A 27,760-nucleotide genomic window follows, 5' to 3' on the forward strand; every position below is an offset into this window, starting at 1 on the left:
GAGGTGCTGAAGATCTTCTCCTATGTTCAAAGAGAGGCTCATGGAAAAGGAACCTGGGCTTCTGGTCATTTCAGGAAAGTTAATTTGCATGGTGGCAAAGGCTGTTCCCCATGACATCAGCAGTCTCTTCTCTGCGCAATCTATTGTATCCTGGAAAGCTCCTGGAATCCCATGATGCCACCATTGATGTTGCAATACCAGATGCCCTTAGGCCATTCCTTCAGTGCCTGTAGGGTACACCATTAGAGATGTTGTCAAGACTGAGGAGTCTACTTTGAAGAGAGAATGGTGATCATCAGACAGGAAGCAGAGAGATGTAGAAGAGTAAAACAAGATCAAATGAATGGCTCTGGATAGAAACAGTGAGTCCTGGGCAGGAAATGTTGAGCTTCCTGGAGGAGGTGGGCCCTCCAGTAATGGGGCAGAGGAGCTAGAGATTCTTGAGATGCAAATGGGATCTCTTTTTATCATAATTCCTAAAATTCAAGGATTCCATAACATTAGTTTATCAGTTCCCTAATCTAGGAGCTGGCCATGCCAAAACTGTTATGTGGGAGTATCTAGCTTCTACATTTACTGGGGTTTGGGGACAGAAGGAGAACAAACAGCAGAAGGCAGGGAGGCACTAATGTGTCCCCACCTTAGGACATGCCTTACTGCACCTCACACTCAGCAGCTTCCTTTAGGTTCAGTGGCTCTCTGACACTAGTTACGGGGAGAGAAAAGTGCTTCTGACTAACACATTGTGTCCTCAGACTGTACAGCAGAATTCCTCTGACCACCTCTCCCTGACAGTGGCCCACTTAGGGTTCTGATCAGCAGTTGAGGGGGGCAGCCAGTTCTCTAGGGTAGCCAAACAACTCTCAGAGGCATGCTACTAGCGCAGAGATCGACTCTTTGATGCCAGCTCCCATGTTCTGGACTGTCAGTGGGGTGACTTAGTGAGTCTGCTGATCATGTTCTGCCCCTGCATGACTTTTCAATTCACAACCCTTCCAGGCAGGAGATCTGGAGTCCTCACAGAACCTGAGTGCTTGTGCACGCTGTCATTTTTCTCCTGGCTTCTGAAACCACGGGCAGGATTCAGGGCCCTGGGCCATGTTGCATCCTGTGCTGCTATGAATAAGCTTGAAGAGGTGACCTCTGTTTTCACCTGAAACATGTGTAGGGAGGCAGAGAAAACCCCTGGCTTCTTATGTAGCCTCATCTCTGCATAGTGATGGGAAAGATTACATCCACAGAGGGTGCAACTCAACCGAGCCAAAACATTTGGTTTGTTACTTGGTTCCAAACTTGATCTTTCTGTTTGGGCCTCAGGCTGGTCTGTCTGTCCTCTGTGCCTTATCCTGTGCAGTTTCACTTGTGTTCTGTCTACCCACAGATGCTGCTATGGAGCCAAAATCCCACCCAATGCTCCTCACCAAGAAGCAGATGAAGCAGGAAGTGGAGAGGCTGACCACGGAGCTGCAGCTGATTACAAGCCAAAGAAATGAGCGGCAAGACCACCTGACCTTCATCAGTGAAGATACCATGGAGAACAGGTATTCATTGTTTTAGTCTTCATGGGACCTTCAGCAATGTCACCCTCACCGTTTCCTTTAAGGTTTTGGGTTCTCAGCACCGGACCTCCAGTGTGACCCATGTCTTAAATTCTTCTCAGGAGAGGCAGACCTGAAGCTTGGGGGGAGGGAGATGGTGACTCTAGCTGTTCTTCTTTCTCCAAATGAAAACCAGAGCCTGTGGTCTGAGTCACACAGCTAAGGGATTGAGATAGTCATGTGCACTTTCCCGATCCCTGAGTGCATTTGGGAAGGACCTGACAGGTGGTGGCTTGGGTGAGATACTAGCTGCTGTGAGTTTGTGTGAGTCTTTGAACTTGTCTGAAAGCTGATTGTGTACTGGAAGCTCCTGGTAGAGGCTGGAGAGACCCGTTCCCACTTTGTCCATCTGTGTGCATGAGTCCTGGGACTCATAACAGTTTCTCTCTAGCTTTGTGCCTCATACTCTTAGACAATAATGCTCCATGAATCTCTTTAGCATGCAAACATGGTTCCCCCCTCCTCTCTCTCTTCCTCTCTCCCCCTATCTGCTTCTTCTCCCTAATGTGTTTGGGTTTTCATTTTGTGTGTGTGTGTGTGTGTGTGCATTTTCAGGTTTGTGTGTCCATAGAGACTCTGAGATCCAGGGGTCTATAAGGGACATGAGGATTTACCTGTACCAATTTCCAGGTGGTGCTAGGGGTCAGAAAACCCCACTTTAAGCAGCACAACTCTTGTTCTACATACTCACCTTTATGACTCCTAGAAATCCCTTGTGGGAGTTTATATCATTATCCTGTGTAATAGTCACAGGGGACCTAGAATCGCTGTTCTGAAGTGGGAGAAATGTCATTGTAATATTTGGTGTGGCAAGACGTCTTGCATAAACCCTGGTAACATGGAGGGCTACACTGAATCTCTAAGCATACTCAGTGAACACAAGCAACCATGGCATCCTCCATCTGTGAAGCCAGCTGATCTAGTGCAAAGATAACAAGTTTAAAAGCACCAGGAGGTCCCTGTACATAGGATGGAGAATGTGTGTGTGTGTATGTTTGCAGGTGTGTGTGTGTGTGTGTGTGTGGTAGTAGTAGTAGTATCAGTATTTAGCTGATCTTGTGTGTCATGCATGTGTGCCATTGGCTAAAGGAGACTACTGTGTTTCTGATCTGTCTCTAAATTGAATCCGGGTTTCTTACTCTCCTGGGTACTTTTACTGTTTTGTCTATCTAGCTGTTCAGCAAGCTACTTGGATCCTTTGTATGTGCCTAGAGATGTATGATGGTCTGTGACCCTACACTAACAACACAGTCTTCTAATGAACTGGAGCTCAAGAGATTAGAGGAAGGTCTTCAGTGCCTGTGGAGGCAGAGGGAAATGCCCATGCAGGAAAAGGACTTGGAAGAAAAGCTACAGCATCACTTTGAAGTCTCCCAGCTGAGGTAGGAACCCAGGGTTGATGAAGAAGTAGAGCCCAGTGGGTCCCTTTTACCTGGGATCTCTGTCTTTTATGGTCGTCTGCTCACATGTATGGTTTCCAACTAGAACCAAGGAAAATACCTAAGGGAATTGTGCTGGTCCAGTCAACAAAAAATTCTGTCCAGAAAACAATACATTTGATACTCAGTGTGTCTCCAGAATTGAGTCTCCCTTCCTCCCTTCTGAACTCTCTATGTTCTGAGCAGAAGTTTCTTGAACTGGCAGTGATCTGCCTGCTTCAGCTCCAAAGTAATGGGATTGAAATGTGTGTTCCACCACACCTGGCTGAAATAACACTTTTATTTAGGAACACCCCTTGTAGAGAAGAGAATTCCACCTTTGAACTTTGTTTTCTGCAATATTACCCATTTCCTGTGCAAAATGTTCTTTGAATAGAATAGGTTAAGAACTTTCCAGGATGACACAGGCAGATGCCTCAGCTGCAGGTAAGATCAGAACCTTCTAGAGTGTGCTGTTACAGATTCCCAAAGAGAGTCAGGATGCAGGTTCCCAGCTCTAGTGCCAAGGAAATCACAACTTTCTGCTTGGTCTCAGAGCCCTGGCAGGGCCAGGGTTCTCAGCTACACATCTCAGGAAATGCTGCTCTAGCGTGAGAGGCTCTATCCTGCATGATGTTCATGTTCAATTGTTTCCTGGACATGAGAACTCAGCTAGCCTCATGACCTTGTTCAGCTTCCTAGATGGCAAGGCTTTATTATGGCTATCAATAAAATGAAATAGTTGATTAGTAACTCATCATCAATAACAATTGTATTGCTCATATACTCTGGGACATGGTATTAATATCCTGTTGCTATTTACAAAATGATTTTTCTGAACTGTAGGAGAATGTCCTATTCATTCAAGTAGAAAGACCATTTTACAGTGCTGTTTAAAATATGACATATTTAGGACTGGAAAAATGCTAGACCTAGCTACTATGTGATCCTTTTCCTTTGAGGATAAAAAAGAATGATATCAGTCCAAAGATCAATGTTGATTGTAAACGCCACCTAAGGTTGTGGAAGATGGTGGCTAGAGAGTAGAAATGCCATGTACCCTCACCTTTGTTTTTTTTTTAATTTTTTTAAAATTTTTTATTGAGAAAAGGAAAAAAACAAGTTTCCGCCTCCTCCCAGCCTCCCATTTCCCTCCCCTTCCTTCCACCCTTCTCCCCCTCCACCTACTCCTCTCCCCCTCCACCTACTCCTCTCCCCCTCCCTCTCCAGTCAAAAGAGCAGTCAGGGTTCCTTGCCCTGTGGAAAGTCCAAGGTCCTCCCCCCTCCGTCCAAATCTAGGAAGGTGAACATCCAAACTGGCTAGGCTCCCACAAAGCCAGAACATGAAGTAGAATCAAAACCCCGTGCCATTGTCCCCGGCTTCTCATCAGCCCTCATTGTTCGCCATGTTCAGAGAGTCCGGTTTTATCCCATGCTTTTTCAGTCACAGTCCAGCTGACCTTGGTGAGCTCCCAATAGATCAGCCCCACTGTCTCAGTGGGTGGGTGCACCCCTCGTGGTCCTGACTTCCTTGCTCATGTTCTCCCTCCTTCTGCTCCTCATTGGGCCCTTGGGAGCTCAGTCCAGTGCTCCAGTGTGGGTCTCTGTCTCTAACTCCATCCATCACCAGATGAAGGTTCTATGGTGATATGCAAGATATTCGTCAGTATTGCTAAAGGATAGGGTCATTTCAGGTTCCCTATCCTCAGCTGCCCAAGGACCTAAATGGAGACATCGCCTTGGGCTCCTGGGAGCCACTCTAGGTTCAAGTCTCTTGCCAACCCTAAGGTGGCTCCCTTAACTAAGAATTGTGCTTCCGTGCTCCCCTATCCAACCTTCCTTTATCCCAATCATCCTTTTTCCCCAAGTTCCTCCCATCCTCCCCTTCTCCCTTTTCTCTCCCCATCTCTCCTTACCCCCATCCCACCCCACCCCCAAGATCCCAATTTTCTCCCCGGCAATTTTGTCTACTTTCCATAGCCAAGAGGATAACTATATGTTTTTCCATTGGTTCACCTTCTTCCTTAGCTTCTTTAGGTTCACCAATTGTAGACTTCGTGAAACTTATTTATGGTAAGAAACCAATTATGAGTGATTAACAGCCCATGTTCATCTCTTTGGGTCTGGGTTACCTCACTCAGTATAGTGTTTTCTATTTCCATCCATTTGCATTCAAAATTCGAGAAGTCATTGTTTTTTACTGCAGCGTAGTACTCTAATGTGTATATATTCCACACTTTCTTCATCCATTCTTCCATTAAAGGGCATCTAGGTTGTATCCATGTTCTGGCTATTACAAATAATACTGCTATGAACATAGTTGATCAAATGCTCTTGTCATATGATAGGGCATCTCTTGGGTATATTCCCAGGAGTGGTATTGCTGGGTCCAGGGGTAGGTTGATCCCGAATTTCCTGAGAAACCAAAACACTGATTTCCACAGTGGTTGCACAAGATTGCATTCCCACCAGCAATTGATGAGGGTACCCCTTCCTCCACAGCCTCTCCAGCAAAGGCTATAATTGGAGTTTGTGATTTTAGCCATTCTGACAGGTGTAAGATAATATCTAAAAGTTGTCTTGATTTGCATTTCCCTTATTGCTAAGGAGGTTGAGCATGACCTTAAGTGTCTTATGGCCATTTGAACTTCTTCTCTTGAGAATTCTCTGTTCAGTTCAGTGCCACATTTTTTAATTGGGTTAATTAGCATTTTAGAGTCTAGTTTCCTGAGTTCTCTATATATTTTGGAGATCACAACTTTGTCTGTTGCGTGGTTGGTGAAGATCTTCTCCCAGTCAGTAGGTTGCCGTTTTGTCTTAGTGACAGTGTCCTTTGCTTTACAGAAGCTTCTCAGTTTTAGTAGGTCCCATTTATTCAATGTTGCCCTTAATGTCTGTGCTGCTGGGGTTATACATAGGAAGTGATCTCCTGTGCCCATCTGTTGTAGGGTACTTCCCACTTTCTCTTCTATCACGTTCAGTGTGTTCGGACTGATATTGAGGTCTTTAATCCATTTGGACTTGAGTTTTGTGCATGGTGATAGATAAGGGTCTATATTCATTCTTCTACAGGTTGACATCCAGTTATGCCAGCACCATTTGTTGAAGATGCTTTCTTTTTTCCATTGTATGCTTTTAGCTCCTTTAAAGATAATGAGTTGATCATAGGTTTGTGGGTTAAAATTCGGGTCTTCTATACGATTCCATTGGTTGACTTCTCTGTTTTCATGCCAGTACCACACTGTTTTCATCACTGTAGCTCTGTAATAGAGTTTGAAGTGAGGGATGGTAATGCCTCCAGAAGATCCTTTATTGTATAGGATTGTTTTGGCTATCCTACGGGTTTTTTTCCATATAAAGTTGATTATTGTCCTCTCAAGATCTGTGAAGAATTTTGATGGGACCTTGATGGGGATTGCATTGAATCTATAAATTGCCTTTGGTAGAATTGCCATTTTTACTATGTTGATCCTCCCAATCCAAGAGCAAGGGAGGTCCTTCCATTTTCTGGTATCCTCTTCAATTTCTTTGGCTATCGTGAAAGGTGAAGCTTCTCTGATTTCCCTCTCTGCTTCCATATTCTTTGTTTATAAGAGGGCAACTGATTTTTTGGAGTTGATCTTGTATCCTGCCACATTACTAAAGGTGTTTATCAGCTGTAAAAGTTCTTTGGTGGAGTTTTGGGGGTCGCTTATGTACACTTTCATATCATCTGCAAATAACGAAAGTTTAACTTCTTCCTTTCTAATTCGAATCCCCTTGACCTTCTTATGTTGTCTTACTGCTATTGCTAGAACTTCAAGCACTATATTGAAGAGGTATAGTGAGAGTGGACAGCCTTGTCGTGTTCCTGAGTAGTGGGATGGCTTTGAGTTTCTCTCCATTTAATTTGATGTTAGCTGTCTGCTTGCTGTATATAGCTTTTATTATATTTAGGTATGACCCTTGTATCCCTAATATCTCCAATACTTTTATCATAAAGAGATGTTGAATTTTGTCAAATGCTTTTTCACCATCTAATGAAATGATCATATGGTTTTTTCTTTCAGTTTATTTATATGATGGATTACATTTATAGATTTTTGTATGTTGAACCAGCCCTGCATTTCTGGGATGAAGCCTACTTGATCATAATGGATAATTTTTTGGATGTGTTCTTGGAATCGGTTTGCCAGTATTTTGTTGAGGATTTTTGTGATGATGTTCATGAGTGAGATTAGCCTATAATTCTCTTTCTTGGTTGATTCTTTGTGCAGTTTTGGTATCAGGGTAACTGTAGCTTCATAAATGGAATTTGGCAATGCCTCTTCTGTTTCTATATTTTGAAATACACTAAGGAGTATAGGTATTAACTCTTCTTGGAAATTCTGGTAGAATTCTGCATTGAAACCATCTGGTCCTGGGCTTTTTTTGGTAGGGAGGTTATTGATAACCACTTCTAATTCTTCGCGACTAACAGGTCTATTTAGATTGTTCACCTGGTCCTGGTTTAACTTTGGTATATGGTATTTATATAAAAAAGTGTCCATTTCCTTTACATTTTCCAGTTTTGTGGCATACTGGCTTTTGTAGTAAGATCTAATGATTCTCTGAATTTCTTCTGTGTCTGTGGTTATGTCCCCCTTTTCATTTCTGATCTTATTAATTTGCAAATTCTCTCTCGTTTGATTAGTTTGGATAGGGGTTTGTCAGGCTTGTTGATTTGCTCCAGGAACCAGCTTTTTGTTTCATTGGTTCTTTGTATTGTTTTCTGTGTTTCTATTTTGTTGATTTTAGCCCTCAGTTTGATTATTTCCAGTCTTCTACTCCTCCTAGGTGAGCCTGCTTCTTTTTTTTTCTAGAGTTTTCTGGTGGGCTGTTACATCTCCAATGTGAGCTTTCTCTGTTTTCTTTAAGTGGACACTTAGTGCTATGAACTTTCCTCTTAGGACTGATTTCATAGTGTCCCATAGGTTTGAGTATGTTGTTTCTTTATTTTCATTGAATTCCAGGAAGACTTTAATTTCTTTCTTTATTTCTTCCTTAATCCAGGTATGATTCAGTAGTTGACTGTTCAGTTTCCATGAGTTTGTAGGCTTTCTGGGGGTAGCATTGTTGTTGAATTCTAACTTTAATCCATGGTGATCTGATAAGACACAGGTAGTTACTAATATTTTTTTGTAACTGTGGATGTTTGCATTGTTACCGAGTATGTGGTCGATTTTCGAGGAGGTTCCATGAGCTGCAGAGAAGAAGGTATATTCTTTCGTATTTGGGTGGAATGTTCTATAGATGTCTGTTAAGTCCATTTGCTTCATTACCTCCATTAATTGTCTTATTTCACTGTCTGATTGACCTGTCCATTGGTGAGAGAGGAGTGTTGAAGTCTCCTACTATTAGTGTGTGCGGTTTGATGGCTGCCTTGAGTTTTAGCAATGTTTCATTTATATACATGGGTGCTTTTATATTAGGGGCATAGATATTCAGGATTGAGACTTCATCCTGATGAACTGTTCCTGTTAGGAGTATAAAATGCCCCTCTCCATCTCTTCTGATTGATTTAAGTTTGAAGTCAACTTTGTTAGAGATTAGTATGGCCACACCTGCTTGTTTCTTAGGTCCATTTGATTGATAAGCCTTTTCCCAGCCCTTTACTCTGAGTAGGTGCCTGTCTTTTTGGTTGAGGTGTGTTTCTTGTAAACAGCAGAATGTTGGATCCTATTTTCATATCCAATCTCTTAGCCTGTGCCTTTTTATAGATGAGTTGAGCCCATTGACATTAAGTGATATTAATGACCAGTGGTTGTTAACTCCGTTCACATTTTTAGTCGTAGAGTTTGTGTGTTTCCCTTCTTTGAGTTATGGTGAAGGGTCTCTAGATGTCTGAGTTATTGTTTTCATTGTTGGACTCCTTGGTTAGTGATTTTCCTTCTATTACTTTCTGTAAGTTTGGATTTGTGGCTGCGTATTGTTTAAATTTGTTTTTATCCTGGAAAATTTTATTTTCTCCATTTATACTGAATGAAAGCTTGCATGGGTATAGTAGTCTGGGCTTGCAACCATGGTCTCTCATTTTCTGTAGTACATCTATCCAGGACCTTCTGGCTTTCATGGTCTCCATGGAGAAGTCAGTTAGCTAGACAGTTGAAATGCCATGGATCCTCACCTTCATTTTAGTTGCTTTCATATACTGTAGTAAAAGGAGTACGGGTCGTTTTCCTTTGCCCGGCTAGCTTAACCCCCTAAATAACAACACAGAAACTGTATTAATTAAATTACTGCCTGGCCCATTAGTTCTAGCCTCTTATTGGCTAACTCTCACATCTTGATTCAACCCATTTCTGATAATTTGTATTCACCACGAGGTCATGGCTTACCAGAAAGATTCAGAATATCTGACCTGGAGGCTCCATGGCATCTCTCCCTACCTGCCTTCTTTCTCCCAGCATTCAGTTCTCTTTTACCTGCCTATCTAAGTGCTGCCCTATCAAATGGCCAAGGCAGTTTCTTTATTCAACCAATGAAAGCAACATATAGACAGAAGAACCCCCTACACCAATCTCCCATGTCCAAAAATCTTCAGGCTCGGCTTGAACAGGCTACAGCCCAGACTGAGGGTCACTTTCAGAAGGAGCTGCTGTGGTAAGAGCCACCTGTTTATCCCCATTTCCAGAAGCTACTCAATTTAAGGCATGCATTGTGTTCTTCAAATTTGGTTTCCTTTATGTAATAGGTCTTGATTATGTCTAGCCAGTGATCCAGCATGGCTGCTTCTGAGTCTTGACTCCGTTTCCCCCTTGACAATGCTGTTGTAGGAACTGAGGAAGCCTAAGAAACTCATAGACATCTTGAAAACATCTCATTTTTACCCTAGGATCTAGGCCTCTTCATATACAGACAGCTCTTTGTGACTGGGAGCTCACAAGGAGGAAAATGCCTTCTCACCCTTGGGGAGAACATGACATATAAAGCCCCAAAGATGAGTGGCTGTTTTCATTTTGAAAAATCTGTTACAATTGGTGACTGTCTTCCTCTTTTTTTTTTTTTTTTTTTGGTTTTTTGAGACAGGGTTTCTTTGTGGTTTTGGAGCCAGTCCTGAAACTAGCTCTTGTAGACCGGGCTGGTCTCAAACTCACAGAGATCCGCCTGCCTCTGCCTCCCAAGTGCTGGGATTAAAGGCGTGCGCCACCACTGCCCTGCTGACTGTCTTCCTCTTATGTTTCCAAGGCAAAGCATATGTTGTCGCTCTGTGTTGTTCAGTCTGCAGAGAGAGAATGCTACTTATCTTCATTTTCTTTGGTTTTTGATTTAGGGTTTTGTTTTGGGTTATTTAGTTTTTTGTTATATTGATGTTATTTGTTCTTTTTCTTGCTTTTCCCAATTTACTAAGGCTTTTCACTGTTTATATTTACTGCCCGTTAAAGCCCCTTTTGAGAAAATTCTATGTTTTTGAATAAAAAGGCAATTACAACTTTTCATACTTAAGTCCAGCTTCTTTAGTCAGGTGTGGTTTCACACTCCTATAATCACTGAACTCACAGGCATTTATGCATCTACAAATGATCCAGATATCATAGACAACATAGTGTGTTCCCACCCAGCAAGGGAAATACAGGGGATTGGTGTCATGTGTGGCTGACTCCATAAATACACAATTTCTGATGTGATCTGTCAGTATCCATACTGTATCCAAGCTGTCATATATTTTGCTATCCATAAAATATAGTACTCTATAGACACGCTTCTGTGAATTGATCATAAAGACCAAATTATTGAGAAATACACGTTTGTATGCTCTATGGGCTCTCAGGCAATAAAAATAATCATTGTGGAAGTATAGAAGAAACCAGGAAACCTTGTTTTTTTGTACAATACAGCATCAGTGATAAACATAAAAGATAATGACCTTCCAAGCCACTTTGGGAAACAGATTTTTATACTGGCTGTTAGCTCTGAATTGCAGTTGATGTGCTTTTCTTTTTAGGCTCATTATTTTTCTTTTATATGAATGGTATTTTTCTTATTAAATAGTCATGCCCCACATGAATGCAGTTCCCTCAAATGCCAGAAGAGGGCAATGCATCTCATGTTATAGAGGATTGTTTGGAGCCTTTTGAAAGCACCAAATCCTTTTAACACTTGAGCCATCTCTCCAACTTCTGCTCTTGGCTTTTAACTTTCTACCCCTATGTACTGTATTAGTTAGACTGGATCACCTCCAATCAGAGAGAGAAAATTTTGGGTACATGTAAGAACAGGTACATGAAGTAGGCATGCTAATTGTCTTAGGCTGCCAGGTATCTATGCAGGGTTCTGGTGTCCCTACTGCTCTGTGTGGGTTCAGGATCATTCTTCAGCATCACTTCTTGTTGGCTATGGAGCAGATCCGTCACTTTTCATCTGGGTAACATTTAGATTAGGCATATCTTATATTGGGAGTTCCCGCAGTGCTTTGTTTTTGGTTTGAATTTGTAATGTTAATACCAGCTTTGACACTACCTTAGTGTCCACTCCCTTCTGTGTGATATGTAAGTATTTTCTCAAGTTTCCTAAAGGTTCAAAGTCAGTGAAAAACTTGGTTGTGAGAGGACTCAGAAAACTGTGATATAGCCAGGCAGGATGATGCACACCTTAATCCCAGCACTTGGGAGGTAGAAACAGTGGGTCTCCCTGAGGTCAAGGCCAGCCTGGTCTACAAGAGCTAGTTCCAGGGCAGCTAGGACTATTACACAGACAAATTCTGTCTAGAAAAAAAGAGGAAAAAGTAAAAAAGCTGACATGTCCTGTGACTGGGAATTGTTTTGACATTTGTCTCATGGGGAGCTTCACGTAAGAGCTTTGTCATGAGGAAATTGACTTACTGAGGCACTAAACATCACTTTAATAACCAAGTGGCCCAGAAAATGTGGATACACAGGTTGAGGATGGAGAAGGTGACAGGAAATTCAGGCCTGCTGATGAGTGTCTTCAATCCAGGACTCAGGAGGCAGAGGCAAGAGCTCAGGGCTACCCTCTTCTCCATGGCAAGTTCTGGGTCAGTCAGTTCTACATATTCCAACCCCATCTTCAAAATAACATCAAGGTGAAGTAAAGAAAAGTGAGGAGGATTAGAATTTGGAGCAATACATACACAAGCCAGAATACAGCAGTCAGACCCCAGGACATGATTAATGGCAGTGAGTCACCATTCCCAACCTTAGCTCCTCATGCTGACAGCTCCTGAATGGAATTTTGTATGCCCTGGACAGAAACCTGCATGATCTTAGCCAGTGCCCGGGGTCAGACAAGACCCGTGACCTCGACAGGAGCTCCGTAGATGGGGAGCTGAGAGTCTTCTTGTTACTTGATCTGTGTGGCCTCAGCACTGCTGCTTTCTGTTTTCCTCTATGCCCATTCTGCCTCAAACTGTCCCTGAAGAAGCTCCCAAGGTGTGTCCATTCCTGCGTGTGAGCCACAGTCATGATTTCCCAATTCTGGTTATGCCTGATTTTTCACTGATGCACTCATATTAATACATTACTGTTGTTTATTTGTTCTATTTGAGAGACATACAGTGTTTGTTGTTATGTTGAAACCAGAAGCTGTAGAACCAAGAAAACTAAATCCATAGCATTCCTGGAAAAGCAGCTAGGATGAGAGGTCCCGTGTGGGATGGCCAGGCCCTGGCTAGGCACTGACTATTTCAATTTAGCTGCTTTTCTTTAAAGAAGGGAAATAAAAACTTTCAGGTTCCTAGCAATGTGAGTCACCTTTCAAGTACTCTGTAGCTAGTGACTCCCAACTGAAGACTGTACAACATTATTAACAGTCCTGACAAATAAGGGAGTGATTTCCCTAAAGTCTCTGTAGGCAGAGTTCCTGGGCAGGGTCAGCTCTTACTGTCAGCAACAAGTTGCTTATCTACAAATGTGACACTTGGGTAGGATACCAAGGTACTCATCAAGGGTGTAGGTGTCTGAACTCCACCCTGAACTGAATTCTGAAGTTTGGGGATTGGAGTATCAACAGTAGTTAAACAGCCCACCTCAATTGGAATGGGTTGGCTTGATTTAATCTCTAACCAAGGAATCTTAGTGTCTCTGATGGCTTCTCTCTATAGTCCCTTGAAGGGATCAGCATGGTTTGGCCTCAGACCCTGACACTTTATGCTGCACCAGCATAACTCAGGGAAAGGCAGAGATTGTCATAGACACAGTACTTTGATAGCATCAGTGTACATTGCTCAGTAGTTCAAATGGTCATACCCAATTCCATCCAGTCTGTATGTGAACCTAAGGAAAGGCAAGAGCAAGATACTTAGATTAGAAAAATCACTTCTTCTGCCCACCATATCTTCCTAAGATGAAACTGTTAAGGAGAATTGTAAGTTCTATTTATTAGAAAGGATTGGTAGGCGAGGTTTTAGAGGTAGAGTATATTTTATTTGTGTGTTTTGTTTGTTGAGACAAGGTACAATGTCTCCCCAGCTGTCCTCATACTGGCTCAGCAGGTCATCCTGCTTCCTCATTACAAGTGCTAAGATTAAAAATGGACAGTAGATAATCTCCATAGATTTGTTATGTTTTGAATAACCACACAGGCAAATGTTGATTGAAAAAAAAACCCATAATGGTCAACACATTGCAGGATCAGCCTCTGTAAAGCTTATTCTTCTTCTCAGGTCTGCTAACAAGTCTGTGTATATCATGTCAGCAGAGGGCAGTCTGTTATCTCTGTTAAGCCGTTGAGCAAAAACAGCTTCTTTGTTAACCAATGGCAATAAAACAGATAAACAGAATACAGAGGGGAATCCCACATTACCTTCCCATTTCTTTCTAATTAAAAAGTAAGGTTTTAACTTTAACATAGCAAGATTGCATATATCAAAACAGTTATCAAGCAAGAATTATAGTTACAATATTTATATCTACTTTATCTTTTATAGTAACTAAGTAACATTATACTTGTAGGTACCTGTTCTTCAACTCCTTCAAAGACATCAAAGACTCCAGAAGGATATATTACATAAGTAAACAGGAAGTGCATTGTAAGCAGCTTCTAAAATTCCAGAATTGACAGAGACATCTTGCTGCCTGGACAGTCAAATTTCTTCTGTAACTTTGAGGCTTCCCATTTTCTGCCCATAGGCACATAGTATCCGGCAGACTTTTCCATGAAGCAAAAAATTTCAAAGACATTTCCATGTATATTGGTAGTTTGTCAGTCACATTCTTCTGTATCCTGCAGAATGTCTTGCAGACTTGTTCATGACACAGGAACCCTGAAAGACCGTCTCACCTTCTTTAGACAAATTCAGTAGTCATTTTTCTATGGGTTCTGCAAGTCCAGTCAGGCAGTTCAGGCAAGAGCAGTTTCTTGCCCTCATGATTAACAAACTCCATGAGGAGACTCTTTCATGTCCACCATCCTCTTAAAGTAGATTGGTGCTGCCAAGAGCATATGTGTCATGAAAAGTTTTAAGTTTTTAAAGCATTGTAAATGCCATATTCTGTTAGTCTTTGAAAGGTTTGAAGATTTTCTAACTGAAATATAGCTCTGTATATCTAGAAAACCTAACTAACATGATGACAATCTTGATCATTGTAGATGACTAATATTAGCCTATATTTCTTAATTATACACTACATTTTTAAATGAGCTGCACAAACACAACACTTTAATCAAGAGCATAAATGTACAAATAACAAAACTGACCTAAAATTTGTATCATTGAACAAAGATCTATACCAATGCAAAGTACCCATCTCTATAGCAATGCCCCTTTAAATATAAACACATTTATAAGCAATCATTTAGGGATTAGGATGTAGTTCTTTCCACAACTTCCTGTTTTGTTGGATGAAGTAATTTTGGGGGTGTTCACAGTAACTTTTCGGGGAATCTTGGACCATCAAACAACATTAGTTGGAAGGAATCCACAAGTTCTCATCCTTTGTGGAAACAAAATAATCTCTTTTCCAAGACAACAAATCTTTAGACCCAAATTTTGAAGTCAAGATAACTTTAAAATATATATGTTGGTTTAACTTAGCAGTCTATACAATGAAATATCTCTGTGTAGTTAGCTCATTCACAATCAAAAATTCAGAGAAAACACAATAATATACATAATCAAGAATCTCTGTGTATATTCTATCTTTATGTGGCTTATTTGTCTTTACTCCTTTTATCTATAACTCTGAATTTTATCTCCTCAAAGACTTTTTGTAACAATTCATTTCCTTTTATAACTGAATATATTCTTTTTCTTCTCCCTCCCAAGGCTATATATTTATCCAACACTGTGATCCATTTAGAGTTCATTTTAATCTGAATTTGTCTTTATTGTGTATCTGTACTCCTTTTCTGACCAGGACTGCTTCCTAAAATGCAAAGTGGTGTTGTTAGGCCTAAGGCTGCTTTGCCTTTTGGCTCCACCTAATCCAAATGGCAGAGATCTATTCACTGCATCCGAGACTATCGGGAGGGAGCCAAGCTTACTGCCTCAACTCTGGTAACCAGTTGGCCCATGTTGCCACGAAATAACTTGCAGCACACTGCTCACAAACCCTATTTAAGTGCTTGACCTCCTGAAGGGGCCAGAGTGCATGCTGACAACACACACCAGGAAGCCTCCATTTGGAAACCACACTTTTTTTGCTATTACCAAATAAAGAAAACTTCTTTTAAAGGAACCATGGTGCTCCTGCTCACCACCAACAAACACAGCCCATCCAAAAAATGCCAGCTACCAAGAAGCCATTCTTCTCTTTTCCTTTATGTCTAGAATTCATTTTCAAGCTTCTTGGGTTTTACAAGGATGTAATCAGCCCCACATTAACACACCAGTCTGTTGTTGGAGGCTGCTTGTTGATTTTCAGACGCCCAGACTTGAAATAATCACACATAACTATATTATTTGCAATACTGTTTGGCCAATAGCTTAAGTGTATTTTTGGTTAAATCTTAAATTAACCCTTTTCTATTAATCTCAGAATCACCACGGCGATGTGGCTTACTAGCAAGGTTCTGGTTTGTCTGTTTCCTGGGGACATCTCAATATCTTTTCCTTCACTCCACCTACTCTCTGTATATAGCTCTTCAAGCCTGGCTTTACACTGTTAAGCTATTGACAAAAACAACTTCTTTATTAACCAATGGCAATAAAATACATTAACAGTGTACAGAGGGGAATCCCACATTAGATGTCCTATTCTGTCATATTATTTCTTTCTACTGGCTTCCTTTTTTCCTCCTTTTCTTCCTCTATCTCTCTCTTTTTCTCTCTGTCTTTGTATGTGTGTGTATGTTTGCAGGTGTGTGTGTGTGTGTGTGTGTGGTAGTAGTAGTAGTATCAGTATTTAGCTGATCTTGTGTGTCATGCATGTGTGCCATTGGCTAAAGGAGACTACTGTGTTTCTGATCTGTCTCTAAATTGAATCCGGGTTTCTTACTCTCCTGGGTACTTTTACTGTTTTGTCTATCTAGCTGTTCAGCAAGCTACTTGGATCCTTTGTATGTGCCTAGAGATGTATGATGGTCTGTGACCCTACACTAACAACACAGTCTTCTAATGAACTGGAGCTCAAGAGATTAGAGGAAGGTCTTCAGTTTCTGTGGAGGCAGAGGGAAATACCCATGCAGGAAAAGGACTTGGCAGAAAAGCTACAGCATCACTTTGAAGTCTCCCAGCTGAGGTAGGAACCCAGGGTTGATGAGGAAGTAGAGCCCAGTGGGTCCCTTTTACCTGGGATCTCTGTCTCTTATGGTCGTCTGCTCACATGTATGGTTTCCAACTAGAACCAAGGAAAATACCTAAGGGAATTGTGCTGGTCCAGTCAACAAAAAATTCTGTCCAGAAAACAATACATTTGATACTCAGTGTGTCTCCAGAATTGAGTCTCCCTTCCTCCCTTCTGAACTCTCTATGTTCTGAGCAGAAGTTTCTTGAACTGGCAGTGATCTGCCTGCTTCAGCTCCAAAGTAATGGGATTGAAATGTGTGTTCCACCACACCTGGCTGAAATAACACTTTTATTTAGGAACATCCCTTGTGGAGAAGAGAATTCCACCTTTGAACTTTGTTTTCTGCAATATTACCCATTTCCTGTGCAAAGTGTTCTTTGAATAGAATAGGTTAGGAACTTTCCAGGATGACACAGGCAGATGCCTCAGCTGCAGGTAAGATCAGAACCTTCTAGAGTGTGCTGTTACAGATTCCCAAAGAGAGCCAGGATGCAGGTTCCCAGCTCTAGTGCCAAGGAAATCACAACTTTCTGCTTGGTCTCAGAGCCCTGGCAGGGCCAGGGTTCTCAGCCACACATCTCAGGAAATGCTGCTCTAGCGTGAGAGGCTCTATCCTGCATGATGTTCATGTTCAATTGTTTCCTGGACATGAGAACTCAGCTAGCCTCATGACCTTGTTCAGCTTCCTAGATGGCAAGGCTTTATTATGGCTATCAATAAAATGAAATAGTTGATTAGTAACTCATCATCAATAACAATTGTATTGCTCATATACTCTGGGACATGGTATTAATATCCTGTTGCTATTTACAAAATGATTTTTCTAAACTGTAGGAGAATGTCCTATTCATTCAAGTAGAAAGACCATTTTACAGTGCTGTTTAAAATATGACATATTTAGGACTGGAAAAATGCTAGACCTAGCTACTATGTGATCCTTTTCCTTTGAGGATAAAAAGAATGATATCAGTCCAAAGATCAATGTTGATTATCCACGCCACCTAAGGTTGTGGAAGATGGTAGCTAGAGAGTAGAAATGCCATGTACCCTCACCTTTGTTTTTTTTTTAATTTTTTTAAATTTTTTTTTATTGAGAAAAGGAAAAAAAAACATGTTTCTGCCTCCTCCCAGCCTCCCATTTCCCTCCCCTTCCTCCCACCCTTCTCCCCTTCCACCTACTCCTCTCCCCCTCCCTCTCCAGTCAAAAGAGCAGTCAGGGTTCCCTGCCCTGTGGAAAGTCCAAGGTCTTCCCCCCTCCGTCCATATCTAGGAAGGTGAACATCCAAACTGTCTAGGCTCCCACAAAGCCAGAACATTAAGTAGGATCAAAACCCCGTGCCATTGTCCCTGGCTTCTCATCAGCCCTCATTGTTCGCCATGTTCAGAGAGTCCGGTTTTATCCCATGCTTTTTCAGTCACAGTCCAGCTGGCCTTGGTGAGCTCCCAATAGATCAGCCCCACTGTCTCAGTGGGTGGGTGCACCCCTCGTGGTCCCGACTTCCTTGCTCATGTTCTCCCTCCTTCTGCTCCTCATTGGGACCTTGGGAGGTCAGTCCAGTGCTCCAGTGTGGGTCTCTGTCTCTATCTCCATCCATCACCAGATGAATGTTCTATGGTGATATGCAAGATATTCGTCAGTATTGCTATAGGCTAGGGTCATTTCAGGTTCCCTATCATCAGCTGCCCAAGGAACTAACTGGAGACATTGCCTTGGGCTCCTGGGAGCCACTCTAGGTTCAAGTCTCTTGCCAACCCTAAGGTGGCTCCCTTAACTAAGAATTGTGCTTCCGTGCTCCCCTGTCCAACCTTCCTTTATCCCAATCCTCCTTTTTCCCCAAGTTCCCCCCATCCTCCCCTTCTCCCTTTTCTCTCCCCATCTCCCCTTACCCCCATCCCACCCCACCCCCAAGATCCCAATTTTCTCCCCGGCAATTTTGTCTACTTTCCATAGCCAAGAGGATTACTATATGTTTTTCCATTGGTTCACCTTCTTACTTAGGTTCTTTAGGTTCACCAATTGTAGACTCCGTGAAACTTATTTATGGTTAGAAACAAATTATGAGTGATTAACAGCCCATGTTCATCTCTTTGGATCTGGTTTACCTCACTCAGTATAGTGTTTTCTATTTCCATCCATTTGCATTCAAAATTCGAGAAGTCATTGTTTTTTACTGCAGCGTAGTACTCTAATGTGTATATATTCCATACTTTCATCATCCATTCTTCCATTAAAGGGCATCTAGGTTGTATCCATGTTCTGGCTATTACAAATAATACTGCTATGAACATAGTTGATCAAATGCTTTTGTCATATGATAGGGCATCTCTTGGGTATATTCCCAGGAGTGGTATTGCTGGGTCCAGGGGTAGGTTGATCCCGAATTTCCTGAGAAACCAAAACACTGATTTCCAAAGTGGTTGCACAAGATTGCATTCCCACCAGCAATGGATGAGTGTACCCCTTCCTCCACAGTCTCTCCAGCAAAGGCTATAATTGGAGTTTTTGATTTTAGCCAATCTGACAGGTGTAAGATGGTATATAAAAGATGTCTTGATTTGCATTTCCCTGATTGCTAAGGAGGTTGAGCATGACCTTAAGTGTCTTTTGGCCATTTGAACTTCTTCTGTTGAGAATTCTCTGTTCAGTTCAGTGCCCCATTTTTTAATTGGGTTAATTAGCATTTTAGAGTCTAGTTTCCTGAGTTCTCTATATATTTTGGAGATCACACCTTTGTCTATTGCGGAGTTGGTGAAGATCTTCTCCCAGTCAGTAGGTTGCCTTTTTGTCTTGGTGACAGTGTCCTTTGCTTTACAGAAGCTTCTCAGTTTTTGTAGGTCCCATTTATTCAATGTTGCCCTTAATGTCTGTGCTGTTGGGGTTATACATAGGAAGGATCTCCTGTGCCCATCTGTTGTAGGGTACTTCCCACTTTCTCTTCTATCAGGTTCAGTGTGTTTGAGCTGATATTGAGGTCTTTAATCCATTTGGACTTGTGTTTTGTGCATGGTGATAGATATGGGTCTATTTTCATTCTTCTACACGTTGACATCCAGTTATGCCAGCGCCATTTGTTGAAGATGCTTTCTTTCTTCCATTGTATGCTTTTAGCTCCTTTATCGAAAATGAGGTGATCATAGGTTTGTGGGTTAAAATTCGGGTCTTCTATACAATTCCATTGGTCGACTTCTCTGTTTTTATGCCAGTACCACACTGTTTTCATCACTGTAGCTCTGTAATAGAGTTTGAAGTGAGGGATGGTAATGCCTCCAGAAGATCCTTTATTGTATAGGATTGTTTTGGCTATCCTGTGGTTTATTTTCCATATAAAGTTGATTATTGTCCTTTCAAGATCTGTGAAGAATTTTGATGGGACCTTGATGGGGATTGCATTGAATCTATAAATTGCCTTTGGTAGAATTTCCAATTTTACTATGTTGATCCTCCCAATAAAGAGCAAGGGAGGTCCTTCCATTTTCTGGTATCCCCCTCAATTTCTTTCTTCAATGCCTTAAAGTTCTTGTCAAATAGATCTTTTACGTCCTTGGTTAGATTTACCCCAAAATATTTTATGCTGGTTGTGGCTATCGTGAAAGGTGAAGCTTCTCTGATTTCCCTCTGTGCTTCCAAATCCTTTGTGTATAAGAGGGCGACTGATTATTTGGAGTTGATCTTGTATCCTGCCACATTACTAAAGGTGTTTATCAGCTGTAAAAGTTCTTTGGTGGAGTTTTGGGGGTCGCTAATGTACACTATCATATCATCTGCAAATAACGAAAGTTTAACTTCTTCTTTTCCAGTTCGAATCCCCTTGATCCCATTATGTTGTCTTATTGCTATTGCTAGAACTTCAAGCACTATATTGAAGAGGTATGGCGAGAGTGGACAGCCTTGTCGTGTTCCTGAGTAGTGGGATGGCTTTGAGTTTCTCTCCATTTAATTTGATGTTAGCTGTCGGCTTGCTGTATATAGCTTTTATTATGTTTAGGTATGACCCTTATATCCCTAATCTCTCCAATACTTTTATCATAAAGAGATGTTGAATTTTGTCAAATGCTTTTTCAGCATCTAATGAAATGATCATATCGTTTTTTTCTCTCAGTTTATTTATATGATGGATTACATTTATAGATTTTTGTATGTTGAACCAGCCCTGCATATCTGGGATGAAGCCTACTTGATCATAATGGATAATTTTTCAGATGTGTTCTTGGATTCGGTTTGCCAGTATTTTGTTGAGGATTTTTGCATCGATGTTCATGAGTGAGATTGGCCTATACTTCTCTTTCTTGGTTGATTCTTTGTGCGGTTTTGGTATTAGGCTAACTGTAGCTTCATAAAAGGAATTTGGCAATGCCTCTTATGTTTCTATATTGTGAAATACACTAAGGAGTATAGGTATTAACTCTTCTTGGAAATTCTGGTAGAATTCTGCATTGAAACCATCTGGTCCTGGGCTTTTTTTGGTAGGGAGGTTATTGATAACCACTTCTAATTCTTCGCGACTAACAGTTCTATTTAGATTGTTCACCTGGTCCTGGTTTAACTTTGGTATATAGTATTTATCTAAAAAAGTGTCCATTTCCTTTACATTTTCCAGTTTTGTGGCATACTGGCTTTTGTAGTAAGATCTAATGATTCTCTGAATTTCCTCTGTGTCTGTGGTTATGTCCCCCTTTTCATTTCTGATCTTATTAATTTGCAAATTCTCTCTCCCCCTTTTGATTAGTTCGGATAGGGGTTTGTCAGTCTTGTTGATTTGCTCCAGGAACCAGCTTTTTGTTTCATTGGTTTTTGTATTGTTTTCTGTGTTTCTATTTTGTTGATTTTAGCCCTCAGTTTGATTATTTCCAGTCTTCTACTCCTCCTAGGTGAGTCTGCTTCTTTTTTTTCTAGAGTTTTCAGTTGGGCTGTTAAGTCTCCAATGTGAGCTTTCTCTGTTTTCTTTAAGTGGGCACTTAGTACTATGAACTTTCCTCTTAGGACTACTTTCATAATGTCCCATAAGTTCAAGTATGTTGTTTCCTTATTTTCATTGAATTCCAGGAAAACTTTAATTTCTTTCTTTATTTCTTCCTTAATCCAGGTATGGTTCAGTAGTTGACTGTTCAGTTTCCATGAGTTTGTAGGCTTTCTGGGGGTAGCATTGTTGTTGAATTCTAACTTTAATCCATGGTGATCTGATAAGACACAGGTGGTTACTAATATTTTTTTGTAACTGTGGATGTTTGCTTTGTTACTGAGTATGTGGTCGATTTCGAGAAGGTTCCATGAGCTGCAGAAAAGAAGGTATATTCTTTCATATTTGGGTGGAATGTTCTATAGATGTCTGTTAAGTCCATTTGCTTCATTACCTCTATTAATTCTCTTATTTCTCTGTCTGATTGACCTGTCCATTGGTGAGAGAGGAGTGTTGAAGTCTCCTACTATTAGTGTGTGCGGTTTGATGGCTGCCTTGAGTTTTAGCAATGTTTCATTTATACACATTGGTGCTTTTATATTAGGGGCATAGATATTCAGGATTGAGACTTCATCCTGATGAATTGGTCCTATTATGAGTATAAAATGCCCCTCTCCATCTCCTCTAATTGATTTAAGTTTGAAGTCAACTTTGTTAGAGATTAGTATGGCCATACCTGCTTGTTTTTTAGGTCCATTTGATTGATAAGCCTTTTCCCAGCCCTTTACTCTGAGTAGGTGCCTGTCTTTGTGGTTGAGGTGTGTTTCTTGTAAACAGCAGAATGTTGGATCCTATTTTCATATCCAATCTCTTAGCCTGTGCCTTTTTATAGGTGAGTTGAGTCCATTGACATTAAGTGATATTAATGACCAGTAGTTGTTAACTCCGTTCACATTTTTAGTCGTAGAGTTTGTGTGTTTCCCTTCTTTGAGTTGTGTTGGTGAAGGGTCTCTAGATGTCTGAGTTATTGTGGTCATTGTTGGACTCCTTGGTTAGTGATTTTCCTTCTATTACTTTCTGTAAGTTTGGATTTGTGGCTGCTATTGTTTAAATTTGTTTTTATCCTGGAAAATTTTATTTTCTCCATTTATAGTGAATGAAAGCTTGGCTGGGTATAGTAGTCTGGGCTTGCATCCATGGTCTCTCATTTTCTGTAGTACATCTATCCAGGACCTTCTGGCTTTCATGGTCTCCATGGAGAAGTCAGTTAGCTAGATAGTTGAAATGCCATGTATCCTCACCTTCGTTTTAATTGCTTTCATATACTGTAGTAAAAGGAGTACGGGTCGTTTTCCTTTGCCCGGCTAGCTTAACCCCCAAAATAACAACACAGAAACTGTATTAATTAAATTACTTCCTGGCCCATTAGTTCTAGCCTCTTATTGGCTAACTCTCACATCTTGATTCAACCCATTTCTGATAATTTGTATTCACCACAAGGTCATGGCTTACCAGGAAAGATTCAGCATATCTGACCTGGAGGCTCCATGGCATCTCTCCCTGCCTGCCTTCTTTCTCCCAGCATTCAGTTCTGTTTTGCCTGCCTATCTAAGTGCTGCCCTATCAAAAAGCCAAGGCAGTTTCTTTATTCAACCAATGAAAGCAACACGTAGACAGTAGATCCTCCTACACCCTTTCCCCTTTTTCTGTTTAAACAAAAAACAAAGGCTTTCACTTTAATATAGTAAAATTACATAAAACAGAAGAGTTATAAAGCAATAATTACATTTATAATATTTAGATCTATTTTATCTTTTATCATAACAGGAAAACAATAACTATAACTATCTTTTCTTCAACTCCATCAAAGACTCCAGAAGGATATAATATTACCTAAATAAACAAGAAATAAGCAACTTCCAAAACTCTAGAAATGGCAGAGAAATCTTGCTGCATAGACAGTCACCCGAAGTTTTTCTGTACCCTTGGGGCATCCATCTTCAACCTTCAGGCCCATAGTATCCAGCAGACCTTTCCATGAAGCAGGAAATTTCAAAGACAGTTCAGTCACTTTCTTTTTTATCCTGCAGAATGTCTTGCAGACACTTTCATGAAGCAGGAACCCCAAAAGACCATCTCACCTTTAGGCAAGATCAGCTGTCCTCTCTCTGTGGGTTCTTCATGTCCAGTTTATGCAACAGTCCAGGAAAGAGCAGTTTCTTCCACAAATGGCTAGCAAACTCCATAAGGAGCCTCTTTCATGCCCATCTTCCTCAGGAAGTACCTTAGTGTTGCCAGGAGAAGACATGTCTCATTGTCATGAAAAGCCCTAAGTTATTAAAACATTTTAAATGCCATATTCTGTAGTCTTTGAAAGATATAAAGAATGCCTATCTAACTGAAATATATCTAGAAAATCTAACTAACATGACTAAAAGCTTGACTATTATTAATGATTATCCATTAACAGCCTATATTTCCTAATTATATATTACATTTTTAAATGAACTACACAATCACAATACCTTAATCAAGATCAGAAATACATATACATATAACAAAATTGCCCTTAAATTTCTATCAATAAACCAAGATCTATACCAAAGAAAAACATTCATATCTATATCATATCCTCCTTTAAATGTAAACAAACAGTTCTAAACATATTTGAGGATATGGACATAGTTATTTCTCTCCGAACTGCTTCGTGCTGTATGGGGGCACTGTTAATCAGGTCTTTTATGGTATATCCTGTGTGCTAGGTTCATCTCTTTCTGCAGTTGAGTGAAGTAATTTTTTGAGGGTCTACACAGCAACATTTCAGGAGGGTGTGGTCTATCATACCACATTGGTCTAGAAGAAATCCAAGAGTCTCATCCTCTGTGGAAACAAAAGAAGAACCTCTTTTCTAAAGCATCATATCCTTCCATATAATGGAAGTCGTTATACCTTTACAACATATATGCTGGTTTAGCTTAGCAGACCACACAATGAAATGTCTCTCTGTTTTTAGCTCCTTCACAGTCAAAATATTTAAAGAAAACACAGTAATATAGATAATCCAGACTCTATACATTTTCCATTTTTTACATAGCTTACTTTTCTTTATCATTTACTCTGTTTCTTCAAAGACTTTACCCTTTTTTAAGCATTATTTTATGACTATATACTCTTTATTTATTTTCTCTTTTAAGCCTACTACATACCTTTATTCAACAGTTAGATGTGTTTTATTTCTGAATCTGTCCTATTGTGAATCTTTACTGTCCAGGAATACTTATTAAAATGCTAAGCATTTCTTAAAAACTTAAGTTGTGCCATGTAAGGGTAATAAGGTACCACCAGTTTCCTGCCCAGTCTAAACCTTCAATGTGCTGTTATTATGATAATTACGATAGTTCGTGCCTGAGATCAGCACAGTTCAGCATGGTGGAGGCGCTCCTGTCTCAGAGCCATTTGGTGGCCCTGAGCCATGCACAGTTCCAGGCACACAACAGTCCACATTGCCATCAAGCAAGCACTTTACTCACAAAAGCCCATCCAAATTCTCTGTCTCCTGCAAGAGACAGAGGTCACGCTAGGAGCATAGCCCAGAAAGCCCGCACTTTAAAACTGCACATCTTTTTTTTTTTCTACATCTGAATCAGGAAAATCTCTCTTCAGCATGTGGCCAGCAAACAGCCAAAAGCTATGTTAAAGTCTGTTTTTTTCTGTGTGTCTAGAATCCCTTTAAAGACCTCTCAGGTTTTACATGAAGTTAGTTGGCCAAATTGGGCAGCCATTCTGTTGTAGGAGGAGTAGGCTGTGTCTTTTCGCCTGACTAGCTTAACCCCCGAAATAACCATGCAGAAATTGTATTAATTAAATTACTGCCTGGCCCATTAGTTCTAGCCTCTTATTGGCTAACTCTCACATCTTGATTCAACCCATTTCTAATAATCTGTGTTCATCATGAGATCATGGCTTACTGGGAAAGATTCAGCATGTCTGACCTGGAGGCTCCATGGCAGCTCTCCCTGCCTTCCTTCTTTCTCCCAGCATACAGTTCTCTTTTACCTGCCTATCTAAGTGCTGCCCTATCAAATGGCCAAGGCAGTTTCTTTATTCAACCAATGAAAGCAACATATAGACAGAAGAACCCCCTACACCAATCTCCCAGGTCCAAAAATCTTCAGGCTCGGCTTGAACAGGCTACAGCCCAGACTGAGGGTCACTTTCAGAAGGAGCTGCTGTGGTAAGAGCCACCTGTTTATCCCCAATTCCAGAAGCTACTCAATTTAAGGCATGCGTTTTGTTCTTCAAATTTGGTTTCCTTTGTGTAATAGGTCTTGATTATGTCTAGCCAGTGATCCAGCACGGCTGCTTCTGAGTCTTGACTCCGTTTCCCCCTTGACAATGCTGTTGTAGGAACTGAGGAAGCCTAAGAAACTCATAGACATCTTGAAAACATCTCATTTTTACCCTAGGATCTAGGCCTCTTCATAAACAGACAGCTCTTTGTGACTGGAAACTCACAAGGAGGAAAATGCCTTCTCACCCTTGGGGAGAACATGCCTTATAAAGCCCCAAAGATGAGTGGCTGTTTTCATTTTGAAAATTCTGTTACAATTGGTGACTGTCTTCCTCTTTTTTTTTTTTTTTTTTTTTGGTTTTTTGAGACAGGGTTTCTCTGTGGTTTTGGAGCCTGTCCTGGAACTAGCTCTTGTAGACCAGGCTGGTCTCAAACTCACAGAGATCCGCCTGCCTCTGCCTCCCAAGTGCTGGGATTAAAGGCGTGCGCCACCACCACCCTGCTGACTGTCTTCCTCTTATGTCTCCAAGGCAAAGCATATGTTGTCGCTCTGTGTTGTTCAATCTGCAGAGAGAGAATGCTACTTATCTTCATTTTCTTTGGTTTTTGGTTTAGGGTTTTGTTTTGGGTTGTTTAGGTTTTTGTTATATTGATGTTATTTGTTCTTTTTCTTGCTTTTCCCAATTTGCTAAGGCTTTTCATTGTTTATATTTACTGCCCGTTTAAAGACCCTTTTGAGAAAAAAATCTATGTTTTTGAATAAAAAAGCAATTACAACTTTTCATACTTAAGTCTAGCTTCTTTAGTCAGGTGTGGTTTCACACTCCTATAATCACTGAACTCACAGGCATAAATGCATCTACACAAGATCCAGATATCATAGACAACATAGTGTGTTCCCACCCAGCAAGGGAAATACAGGGGATTGGTGTCATGTGTGGCTGACTCCATAAATACACAATTTCTGATGTGATCTGTCAGTATCCAAACTGTATCCAAGCTGTCATATATTTAGCTATCCATAAAATATAGAACTCTATAGACACGCTTCGGTGAATTGATCATAAAGACCAAATTATTGAGAAATACATGTTTGTATGTTCTATAGGCTCTCAGGCAATAAAAATATTCATTGTGGAAGTATAAAAGAAACCAGGAAACCTTGTTTTTTGTACAATACAGCATCAGTGATAAACATAAAAGATAATGACCTTCCAAGCCACTTTGGGAAACAGATTTTTATACTGGCTGTTAGCTCTGAATTGCAGTTGATGTGCTTTTCTTTTTAGGCTCATTATTTTTCTTTTATATGAATGGTATTTTTCTTACTAGTCATGCCCCACAAGAATGCAGTTCCCTCAGATGCCAGAAGAGGGCAATGCATCTCATATTATAGAGGATTGTTTGGAGCCTTTTGAAAGCACCAAATCCTTTTAACACTTGAGCCATCTCTCCAACTTCTGCTCTTGGCTTTTAACTTTCTACCCCTATGTACTGTATTAGTTAGACTGGATCACCTCCAATCAGAGAGAGAAGATTTTGGGTACATGTAGGAACAGGTACATGAAGTAGGCATGCTAATTGTCTTAGGCTGCCAGGTATCTATGCAGAGTTCTGGTGTCCCTACTGCTCTGTGTGGGTTCAGGATCATTCTTCAGCATCACGTCTTGTTGGCTATGGAGCAGATCCGTCACTTTTCATCTGGGTAACATTTAGATTAGTCATATCTTATATTGGGAGTTCCCGCAGTGCTTTGTTTTTGGTTTGATTTTGGAATGTTAATACCAGCTTTGACACTACCTTAGTGTCCACTCCCTTCTGTGTGATATGTAAGTATTTTCTCAAGTTTCCT

General features: G+C 40.7%; 1 protein-coding gene across 1 annotated transcript in view; it reads left to right on the forward strand.

Moving 5' to 3' along the window:
• Positions 1-308: 308 nt before the first annotated feature.
• LOC142836132 (uncharacterized) overlaps positions 309-27,760 on the forward strand; it is a gene marked incomplete at its 3' end in the record, with an annotated part of 73,300 nt that continues 45,848 nt past the window's right edge. The window contains exons 1-2 of the mRNA XM_075950143.1: positions 309-362; positions 1,382-1,541. Coding sequence (XP_075806258.1) covers positions 344-362; positions 1,382-1,541 — 179 coding nt within the window. The remainder of the gene's footprint in view (positions 363-1,381; positions 1,542-27,760) is intronic.

Source organism: Microtus pennsylvanicus, chromosome 15 (genome assembly GCF_037038515.1).
Source record: "Microtus pennsylvanicus isolate mMicPen1 chromosome 15, mMicPen1.hap1, whole genome shotgun sequence".
In the NCBI taxonomy this organism is placed as follows: domain Eukaryota; kingdom Metazoa; phylum Chordata; class Mammalia; order Rodentia; family Cricetidae; genus Microtus; species Microtus pennsylvanicus.